Below are 11,606 nucleotides of genomic sequence, written 5' to 3' on the forward strand. Positions count from 1 at the left end.
CCCAGTTTTCAGAACGTTCCCAGTTTCAAAACGTGCCGGTTTTGAAATGTTCTCTCAATTTTGTCTTTTTCGTTAAATTTTCTCAAAAATCACTTTTTTTCATTTTTCTCGCGCTTTCTCAACATTGCAAACGCTCATTCTGCAACTGGGGACGTTTCGCAACCACATGGTTAAAAAAAAATGTTTCTTCTTTTTTTAAATCGCTTTTTTTCTCCAGACAAACTTTAGATTTAGAGGTTAATTGACATGTAGAACCCGAAAAAAACAAGCAAAAAGAGATTGAAAAAGTTTTGACCACCACGGGAATCGAGCCCTCGACCTGTTGAGTGATAGGCATTCTACCTTAACCACTAGGCCAGAACCAAAAATTTTCGAAAAATTACGATTTTTGGGTTAAAAACTCAAAAACTCCAGATTTAGAGGTGATTTGACGTGTAGAACCCGAAAAAAACAAGAAAAAAGAGATTCAAAAAGTTTCGACCACCATGGGGATCGAACCCCCGACCTTTTGAACGATAGAGGCATTCTACCTTTACTACTCGGCCAGATCCAAAAAGTTTCGAAAATTTTCGATTTTTGGGGGAAAAATATTAAAAATGACAGATTTGAAGTGATTTTTTGAACTCTAATCGTTTGGGAAGTGTCATTTCTTAGTATTTTTACCCAAAAAATCGCAATTTTTCGAAAAATTTTGATTCCGGCCGAGTGGTGCAGGTAGAATGCCTATCGTTCAACAGGTCGGGGGTTCGATCCCCGCGGTGGTCGAAACTTTTTGAATCTCTTTTTTCTTGTTTTTTTCGGTTTCTACATGTCAAACAACCTCTAAATCTTGAGTTTTTGAGATTTTCACCCAAAAAATTAGGTACCCCGGTTCCGAAACGTCCCATGTATCAAACTATATGTAACTAGTAGCTTCTTTTCCCTTTTCTATCGGATCCTGATTTTTTATTTCCTCTTTTTCCTCAAGGATGTTTCTTTTCACTTGCATATACAAATAGTGAAATATGTACAAAATAAACATCTGGGTCACCTCCATCCCCTCTCTAATCCGTCTTTAACTATATATATTGAATTGTAATCCCCCTTCTTTTCCCTACCGATTTAACCCTCTACAAACGACTGAACATTTCCTTTTTTCTTTATTTCAAAAAAAAATCAAAAAATTTCAGATTATCAATTTCAATTTGAATTCTTTTCAAAATGCAAATCTGGCACATGGAACCATTCCCATGCGGTGACCGTCGTCTCCCACACCATGTGTTCCCACCGAAGAAGATCACCACCACTCAATTGGGACAACTCGCCGGTGTACAGTATTATAAGGTAAGGAATACTGTAGGTGATATCGATGATATCAATAATATCGGCTCCAAACATGCCAAAAAACGAATAGAATTTAAAAAATCATTAAAAATCGGACATTTTTAAGTATATTTTTCCCAAAAAATGCGATTTTTTGAAAATTTTTAGATCTGGCCGAGTGGTTCAGGTAGAATGCCACTATCGTTCAACAGGTCGGGGGTTCGATCCCCGCGGTGGTCGAAACTTTTGGAATTTCTTTTTTCTTGTTTTTTTCGGGTTCTACATGTGAAATAATCTCTAAATCTGGAGTTTTTTTGTATTTTTCCCCCAAAAATCGAAAACTTTCGGATCTGGCCGAGTGGTTAAGGTAGACTGCCTATCACTCAACAGGTCGGGGGTTCGATCCCCGTGGTGGTCGAAACTTTTGAAACATTTTTTTGCTTGTTTTTTTCTGGTTCTACATGCCAAATAACCTAAAAATCCGTAATTTCTTAGTATTTTTACCCCAAAAATCGTAATTTTCGAAAATTTTTGGATCTGGCCGAGTGGTTAAGGTAGAATACCTCTATCGTTCAACAGGTCGGGGGTTTGATCCCCGCGGTGGTCAAAACTTTTGGAATCTCTTTTTGCTTGTTTTTTTCGGGTTCTACATGTCAAATAACCTAAAATCCGTCATTTTTCAGTATTTTTCCCCCAAAAATGAAATTTTTCGAGAATTTTTGATTCTGGCCGAGTGGTTAAGGTAGAATGCCTCTATCGTTCAACAGGTCGGGGTTCGATCCCCGCGGTGGTCGAAACTTTTAAAATCTTTTTTTGCTTGTTTTTTTCGGGTTCTACATGTCGAATAACCTCTGAATTTAGAGTTTTTGAGGCCAAAAAATGCGATTTTTCATTTTCATCGATATCATCAATATCACTGATATCGAAACACGTATTTTTCTCTATAAACAACGATTTTTGCACGCTTTTTAAAACTTCCCGCGCTTTTTTTGTTCTTTATTTGTTCTTTAGTCTTCTTAACACCTCAATTTGATTATTTTTACTTTCAGTCCCTCCAGACATTCCTCAAATTCAATTTTCGTCTTAAAATCGAAAAAATAAAAAACCAGAAATGTTCAAACACCAAAAATGTTGTTATTGTGGTCTTCGTCATTCTACATACGATTCGCAACACACCGGCTAATTGTTTTGTACGGAAACGAGGGAGGCCATCATCCCCCACTCACTTTTTTCTCACTTTTTTTTTGAAAACCAGATTTCAAGAGAAATGGAAAACGGTCTCCTGTGGGGGGCTGTGGAAGCTACAATGCTAGAAATATAATATAAGAATGTGATTGTGTTTTGCGTGGGGAGACAGATAGCTATGAGTCAAAAAAAATAATGAAATGAACTTTGGTAAGAGAGGGAAATTGTTTTGTTTTGAGTGCTAGATGGGGACGGAAGGAGACTAGAAGGCTAGAAATCGAATGGTTTCGTTTTTGAAAAAAAAAAATCGAACAAGAGGAATGTCTGAAAGGGGGTCTGAAGTTTTGAAAAATGTGCAAAAATCGTTATCAATGATATCTATTGATATAGTTTCAAAACCAGGACGCTTCAAAACTGCGACACTTTGGAACCAAGGAGTGTTGCTTGGTTTTGAAACGTCCCTGAGGAAGACGTTTGAAAACTGAGGCGCGGAGCAAAGTTTTATCAAAAAATCGCATTGAAAAACTCAAAAACCCCAGATTCAGAGGTTATTTGACATGTAGAACCCGAAAAAAACAAGTAAAAAAAGATTCAAAAAGTTTCGACACCACCGGGGATCGAACCCCCGACCTGTTGAACGATGGGCATTCTACCTGAACCACTCGGCCAGATCAAAAATTTTCGAAAAATACAAAAAATTGATGGATTTTTAGGTTATTCGACATGTAGAACCCGAAAAGATTAAGCAAAAAAAGATTCAAAAAGTTTCAACCACCACGGGAATCGAACCCCCGACCTGTTGAACGATAGAGGCATTCTACCTTAACCACTCGGCCAGATCCGAAAATTTTCGAAAAATCGCATTTTTTGTATAAAAATACTAAGAAATGACGGAATTTTAGGTTATTTGACATGCAGAACCCGAAAAAAACAAGCAAAAAAAGATTCAAAAAGTTTCGACCATTTCGGGGATCGAACCCCCGACCTTTTGAACGATGGGCATTCCACCTGAACCACTCGGCCCGATCCAAAATTTTTCGAAAATTTCGATTTTTTGGGGGAAAAATACTAAAAAATGACAGATTTTTAATGATTTTTTGAATTATAATCACCGCTATCATCTCTATCATTTCCAGGTCGATCTCGACGACACCGCCTCAATGAAGAAGCGTCTCTCCGCAGTGAAGACGGAGAAGAACGTCACATTCACCGACGTGTTCACCGTCAGCCAGACAATGCTCGACTTCGATGACAAGATGGAGCAATTCTACGAGCCACAGACACAGAAGGAGGACGTCATCAGTCTGGTCGTCGAGGGCACATGCTATTATGATGTGGAGCCAGAGGACGACTCGTGGATTCGTGTTCAGTTGGAGAAGGGAGACTTGATTGTCATTCCAAAAGGGTTGTCCCATCGATTCACTACTACTCCACAGGTACGACGCGTCACAGGCGCGCCAGCTTCATAGAGTTTCTTTGAGATCGGTTGAGATCGGTTGAGATCGACTAACTGACTTTGAGATCCCGTCACGGTTTTATGGGTTACTGTAGAATATTTTATGTAACATGGTTGTGTAGATCAAATCTAAGGCTACATTTTTGATGTTGACCTCTTTTTGATAGCTCCGCCCACTTTTGAGATATGCGCCTTTAAAGTAGTCATTTTCAACGAAAAAATGTGATTTTTACATCAAAATGACCGGATAGTTCCATTTCTGACGGTAAAAACTATACAAAACCTAGTTTTCCACGTCGGAAACCATATTTTTAGCAAAAATTTGGCCGAGAAGATTTTGGTCAAGGTGCACCAATGGGTACTAGGGTTCGATCCCGCATGCGATCAATTTTTTGAGATTTCGATTTTTTCGTTTTTTGTTTATATTTTCTTGTAGATCAAATCTAGGACTACATTTTTGTAGTTGGCAGTTTTCAGGTAGCTCCACCCACTTTTGAGATATGCGCCGTTAAAGACGCTTGCTCAGAGCCTTCACTCTCATAGGCTATCTTTAAAGGCGCATATCTTAAAAGTGGGCGGAGCTATCAAAAAGTTGTCAACTATGAAAATGAAGCCCTATTTTTGATCTACATAACCATGTTACAATAATATTTCTACAGTAACCCAGAAAGTCGTGACGGGATCTCAACCGTTCTCAACCCCCTCCAATTTTCAAATTAAACTGTTTTTTTTTGCAGAACTTTGTCAAAATCCAACGTTTCTTCTCTCGCAAGGTCGAGGGAACTCAAGGATAAGCGTCTTTTCACCTCTCGAAACACCTCCATCATCATTCATAAAATTCTATGGTTCCACCCCGAGACCCGTCTTCTTCCTTTTCTTCTTCTTCTATTATTTACATATACTTGTCTTCATTCTTTTTTCCGCCCCCACCCATTCAACTTATTAGTAATAATCAAAACAAGTTTAACCGCGTTTTCTGTATTTTCATTTTCGCTTTTCATATCGATTTTTCTGTAAATTTTAGTTCATTCTTGCTTCAATAAATTTGGTTTTTTCTGGAAAGATTTCATCCGGATATTTGGATGAACAGACAGACATTCAGACAGACAGTCTAGAGTTTAGAGACGCGTCAAAGGCGCCCCAGCCGTTCAAATTCCGCAGATTGCACTTGGAATAGCGTAGGAGGTGCCCCTGATTCGATTTTTTGGCGTTTTGGGCAAGAAAAAATGCCTCAAAAGCGCCCCAACTCCCATTTTTAGATTCAGTATTACATTTCTGTCCATCTGTCTGTCTGTCTGTCTGTCCGGATGTCCGGTAGCTGCAAATTTTTAAATATCCGTGTTTTTAGCAGTTTTTTAAACTGAAAAATCTCAAATTTAGACAATTTTTCGAGAAAATCCCTGATTTTTAGAAATGGTTGAAAATTTTTTGAGATATTTTACTTTTAAAAACCGCGAAAATGACGGATTTATAAAAATTTGCAGGACATCCGGACAGACAGACAGAAATGTAATATTGCATCTAAAAATAGGGATTGGGGGCGCTTTTGACGCTTTTTTTGCCCAAAACGCCAAAAATGGAAGCTGGGGCGCCACTGACACGTTTCTAAGTGCAATTTGCGGAATTTGAAGGTCTGGGGCGCCTTTGACGCGTCTCTAGACTGTCTGTCTGTCTGAATGTCCGATAGCTGCGATTTTTTAAAAATTTGGGTTTTTAGGGGTTTTTAAGATCAAAAATTACCATTTTTTAATTCCAAAAACATTGATTTCCAAAAATTATTGCTATTTTTTTCAAAAAATAGTCTTAATTTGAGATTTTTCGCTCTAAAAACCGCTAAAAACCCGGGTTTTTCAAAAATAACAAATCGCATGCTACCGGACATCCGGACAGATCGAAAGACAGACGGACAGACAGACGGACAGACAGGTCATCATCAGCACAAACTACAGTACTGCTACATCTATAGACACATCTCACCTGATATTTGGAAACCGGTTTATCAATAAGATGAAGAAAAAATTGAATGTAGAAAAAATATCTTTTTTCTTTCTTTTTTTGTACATTCTTTTATCTCTCGTTGTCAAGTTTTTTGGGCTAATTTTAGATTTTTCATTCAAAATTCCAAAAGCAAAAACTCACTAAAAATTTAGCAATTTTCAAGTTTTGAGGTTTCTGAACTGAAAAATTTCAGAAAAATCATGAGCCATTGAGTCTGGCGCATCATTGACGCGTTAAAAAAAGATTTTGGCCAAATTTTGGAGACATGGTTTGTTTCACGGATCTGGCGCACGTCTGGGATGTGTTTTTTCCTAATTTGAGCGTCTGGATTTCGGAAAAACGCGTCGAAGGTACGCCAGCGTCTCTCTAAAATGCGCTACAGACGCGCCAGACAGTTTAAATGATGAATCTGGCGCTCCGTTGACGCGATCTATATAAAACGTGAAGCGCGTCAAAGATGCGGCAGGCCTTGAATTTCCAAAAATTACCTGATTCAATTAAGACTGGCGTGTTTTTGACGCGTTTTCTTCGTTTTCTTCTGAATCGCTCTGAAAGACGTGTATATATAAGTGGAATGGGGTTTTTGTCTATTTTTGGGTTTTTGGCACTTTGTCCCAGCCTTAACAAATAGTCATCTTTTTTGTATTATATCAAAGACATAGAACTCGCCGAGATCTACATTTAGAAATATTTTTCATTTTATAATATTGAGCTTTGAGCGAGTTACGTGGGAATTGGTGAAAACAGTTGGAATTCAATGATTTTGGATAATTTCAGCATGGAAAATTGAATTTTCATAGTCAGAATAGTCGAAAATCGGCAAAATTCAGCGAAAATTGCCTTTTAGGCAAGTTGGTCCGTCGGATTGACTAGTTTCCAGACGTCAGTCGGTTTCAAATTGTCTTGTATCGAAATCTCAAAAGATACAGTACCGGACAAAGAGGTATCAACTTTGGCTGTTTTCAGTTGAAAAGGTCCGATTTTGAGAGTGTGTCATGGTTGTACTTATTGCCCCATCAAGTAGATTTTTAATGGATCGAACAGACCAAAAATAGAGGTTCATTTTTGTAGTTGACAACTTTTTTGTGCGGACACTCCCTAGAGAGTTGTGGTCATTTGAAGGGGACAGCAAAAAATCGCACTATTTTGCACTGAAAAGAGTCGATTTGAGGAAAAAATTACTTTGTCGATATGTGACTCTCTAAGGAGTGTCCCTACAAAAAAGTTGTCAACTACAAAAATGGAGTTCTACGTTCAATCTATATGATCCATTAAAAATTTTCATGGTGTGACATTCAGAATTACTATGGCACACTCTCAAAATTGGTCATTTTCCACCGAAAACAACCAAAGTTGATACCTTTTTGTCCGGTTCTGTATGTACATATCAAAAAACCTAAAGTTTTCTTTTGAAAATCAAAAAAAGAGAAAAGAAAACCAGTTCAATCTCTCTGCGAAAAGTTAACCTTTAGCCATATCACGAAAAAAAGAAAAAAGGTTTCATTCTTCGAAAATCTAAACTTGGAAACACATCTCTCTCTTTTCTCAATTCATTAATGATCGAATGATATAAGATCCGGTCTTTTCTTTTTCTTTTTTCGTCTTCCCATCCATCACCACCACCAAAAAACTTTCCCCTTTTTCTCCCGTTTTGCTTCTCTCTCAAAAAGAAGAAGTCGGGTGATGATTCCTTGTGTTGCGTAATTGATATATACATCATTTATACTTTTTTCTATTTTGTACCTTCTTTTTGATTTTTAAAGGTTTCATTAGCTCGGCACAGTTCTTACATCTGCGCTCCACCGATATGCCCTTGAAAAATGTCTCGTTATCTCTGAGTCTCTCAATTTCGCACACTATTTTCGTTGGTTTCGGTAGAGCGCGGTTGTAAGAAGAGTGTCGTGCCAAGAATTGAATTTTGTGATTTCCAGAGATGCGGCGGTTACTACTAGTTTCGTTTTTTGTGTTGATGATGGTTGGAGAAGTGGTTGGAAGGGAGACGAGAGAGGTGGAAAAGAAACAGGACACGGTGAGTATCAAAAATGATTTAATTTGAATTATTTTTATAGTATAATGTAATCCATACCTAGACCTCCATTTTTATAATTGACAACTTTTTGTTAGCTCCGCCCACTTTTGAGATATGCACCTTTAATGAAGCTATCGAGTTTTTCAAGGGGCATACCTCAAAAGTGGGCGGAGTTAGCGTTGAAGTTTCGATTACAAAAATAGAAAGGTACATTTGGTCTGCCTGAGCAATATATTAATGAAATTATAAACTTTGAAATTAAACGAAAATCGAGCAAAAGTTTGACAGTGATATTTTAATAATAAGTTATTTTTCAAATTGCTAGTCTAAGTATAGAATAAATAAAAAGCTTTTGGAAAATGAATCGGATTGACAGCTCTCCACATTGAGCAACAGGTGAGCTCTGCGTCTCGTAAGCTCATGCACTCTCTCTGACGCGATGGGTGGTCCAAAAATGGTTGGAGTGGGGAAGGAGACAGAAGGCGGATGGATAGAAATAAAGAGATCCATATCAACTTCTATTCACATTTTTGCAATCTGAGCTGACCTCTGTCTGTGAAGAGCTAAAATTGCAGTGCTTTGATCGTTTACCTATTATCCCGTTGTCGTTAATTACGTTATGTAATTAATCCACCAGGCAACAATTAGTGCGGGGCGGGACCTCTCATTTGCCCTTTTTTATCTACTGGGTGGTCCGAAAGGGGGGGGGGGCAGAAGGTTCTACGCGGCTAGAATTCTAAGACCTTATGTATACCAATTGTCCGCTATTTCTTAAAAATAAGCTATTCCCTGTATAATAATGGTGTGGCTATGGCTATCAGGGTCCGGTAACAGAGAGTATTCATCAATGGTAACGATAAAGCAGGACCGTTTCATAACATATCTTATCAGATTGCCATTGTCGATATATAGTTACAGTAAAAAGGGGTCAATACTGGTAAGACGTCTGATACCACAAAATACCCTAAAACTACCTCAAAAATACCCCGAAATAGCCCAAAAATACCCCCAAAAAGCGGTGGGTAGTCCCTAATACAGGGAAAAATAGTCCATAAACGGGCGGTACATGATTCAAAAACGCTTTGTGAGGTGACATACATATAGAAGGACTGACACCAGTTTAAAAAATCAGAATTGAAAAGCGCTCCCAGAAAAGGTCCCCCCTTTTTCAGCTGCCGTAGGCCAGGGGAAGAGTGTGCTCTCTCGTTATGCGGCTCTGATTCTGATTGGGGGACGGATAAGGTATACGGTGGGACAGAGAGATATGGAGAGTGAAGAGAGGGTGTGGGGTGGAGAAAGAAATGCGGAGCCATTTTTGGACCACCCAGTGCGTCAGTGAGAGAGTGCACGAACTTAAGAGACGCAGAGTTCACCTGTTCCTCAGCTTCAGGTCATTTTATTTATATTTAAAGTGAAAAATGGAGGTCCGGCGCGTTTTTCTGATAAAAAAGTGTCTAAAAACGGATTTTCCAATTTTCCGAGACTCACTGAAAGTCTGGCGCACCTGGGACGCATTCAGCTCGTTTTTTAGTGAAAAACTACTCAAAGACATCCGGATACCTAGACACACGAGCTTACGAGAGACAGAATCCACCTGTTACTGATAATAGGGGACAGAGTTGCGCGGAAGTGGTTTTTTCTAAAACGGAAGTCGGAAGTAAAATTTCTAATCCGAAAGTCGGAAGCCGGAAGCCGGAAGTAAAACTTTCAAAACGGAAGTCGGAATTCCGCGCAACTCTGATAGGGGATATCGACTTAGTTTTGGTTGAGAGATAAGCTTCTGGAGCGTTAAAAGAAACATGGTTTCCGCTATTTTCGCTATCACCATTGCTATTCCTATCCCTATCGCTATCTAGAATGCAGGAATTCTCACTGTTTTCGTTTCAAAAAACTCATTTTAAGGAATTCTAATCCAAATTTCTCTTCCAGGTCGCGTGTGGAGAACTCCGAGAAGAGTACGTACGCGTGTGCACCGGTCAGAACACAAAACGACGGGAACAAAAGGACAAAGACTTTTGTAACGCGTTCGAGAACATTTGCTTTTCGATTTCAGAGGGAGAGCCGGATAAGGAAAAGGAAAAGCCACAGGATTCAGAAACCCAGTAGGTTTTATCTGAAAATCTTCGAAAGATTTTTTTTTGTAGCAATCATCGAACCGCAGCGATATCTCCGGAGGCAGCTGCTGGGCCCCAGAACCACAAAAAGAAAAATTTTGCGAGATTCTGCAAGGAATTCAAAAATCGATATCTCTACGTGTGCCCGGACCCGTTCCGGTTTGGAGAGAAGGTACGGTGGACATCCGGGCACACAGACAGACAGACCGATCCGAGAAGATTGTGAATCTGTTTTCAGAATTTTAAAAATATCAAAATTGACTGATTTACAGTGATTTTTAGTCTGAAAGTTGCAATTTTTAGGTGAAAATCGCTAAATTTTCACATTTTTCAAATTCTGAGCCCAGATTCAGAATCCTCACGTCTTCAGCTTTCTTTTCAAGGACATCCGGACATTCTGGACATACAGACAGACAGATCTCAAGGTCTCCCGGTGTAAAATTGTCTGTCTGTGTGTCCAAACTGTCCGGATGTCCTGGAATTTGATATGAGTGGTGAACTAAAAACGTGAGGATTCTGAATCAGTTTTCAGAATTTGAAAAGTATCGAAATTGACCGATTTACAGTGATTTTTAGTCTGAAAATTGCAATTTTTAGGTGAAAATCGCTAAATTTTTATATTTTCCAAATTCTGAAAACAGATTCAGAATTCTCACGGCTTCAGGATTCTGAATCTGACTCCGCCCCCTTTACAGGCTATCGTCTTCTGCCCGGTATACTCTGAAAAGTGTCAAGTGCCCCTCCCGGATAAACCAGTGGTCCCACAACGAAAGTCATCTCGAAAGCGTAATGGAGGAGGCGCTGTCAACCAGTTGTGCAGGAGTTATCAGGGATTCGCAATGAATTACTGTAATAATCCGTTGCTCACCGCTCAGGGACAGTACCGCGCGGCGTGTGATAAGTACTGGAGGTATTGTGGAAAGTTTCATCAGCAGGGATAATTATTTTTTAGATTTGTTTTGATAATTATGTGAATAAATGATCGGTCTGAGTAGTTTTTCACTAAAAAACGCGCTGAACGCGTCCCAGATGCTCCAGAAGTTCAGTGAGTCTCTTTATTTTAGAAAAACGCGCCAGACCCCCATTTTTACTCCTATTTTCACTTTAAATATGAATAAAATGACCTGAAGCTGAGCAACAGGTGGATTCTGCGTCTCGTAAGCTCGTGCACTCTCTCCGACGCACTGGGTGGTCCAAAAATGGTTGGATGGGGGGGAAGGAGACAAAAGGCGGATGGATAGAGGATACGCAGGGTACACAAGCCTCTGTCTCAGGTTTTGAGTTGTTTGAACTGAAAAATTCTTGGAAAATCGAGATCTATTGAGTCTGGCGCATCCTTGACTCGATTTTGGTGCTGCTTCACAAATCTGGGGCGCGCATGGGACGCGTTTTTTTCCAAAATTGAGCGTCAGCGTCTCTATTTGCCTCTACCTTCTTATCCTCTTATGATGATAATGTCTTCTTCAAAAAATGACTATATTTCAAAAATTATTTTTTTTCTAAACAAAACCCCCGCATTGCA

At 39.1% G+C, this 11,606-nt stretch overlaps 2 protein-coding genes across 2 annotated transcripts; both read left to right on the top strand.

Annotated features, from left to right (window-relative positions):
• Positions 1-1,200: 1,200 nt before the first annotated feature.
• On the top strand, positions 1,201-3,956 carry GCK72_007810 (uncharacterized protein; the record flags this gene model as incomplete). Its single annotated transcript, XM_053726465.1, has 2 exons — positions 1,201-1,323; positions 3,624-3,956. 2 exons carry the CDS (start codon positions 1,201-1,203, stop codon positions 3,954-3,956), a joined length of 456 nt encoding a protein of 151 aa, XP_053590659.1.
• A 3,918-nt stretch (positions 3,957-7,874) lies between these two features.
• Positions 7,875-11,025, top strand: GCK72_007811 (uncharacterized protein; the record flags this gene model as incomplete). Its single annotated transcript, XM_053726466.1, has 4 exons — positions 7,875-7,970; positions 9,900-10,072; positions 10,115-10,256; positions 10,780-11,025. The coding sequence occupies 4 exons, from the start codon at positions 7,875-7,877 to the stop codon at positions 11,023-11,025; spliced, it is 657 nt and encodes a 218-aa protein (XP_053590660.1).
• Between the last annotated feature and the right edge of the window lie 581 nt (positions 11,026-11,606).

The sequence above is a fragment of the Caenorhabditis remanei genome, chromosome II (genome assembly GCF_010183535.1).
Source record: "Caenorhabditis remanei strain PX506 chromosome II, whole genome shotgun sequence".
NCBI lineage: Eukaryota > Metazoa > Nematoda > Chromadorea > Rhabditida > Rhabditidae > Caenorhabditis > Caenorhabditis remanei.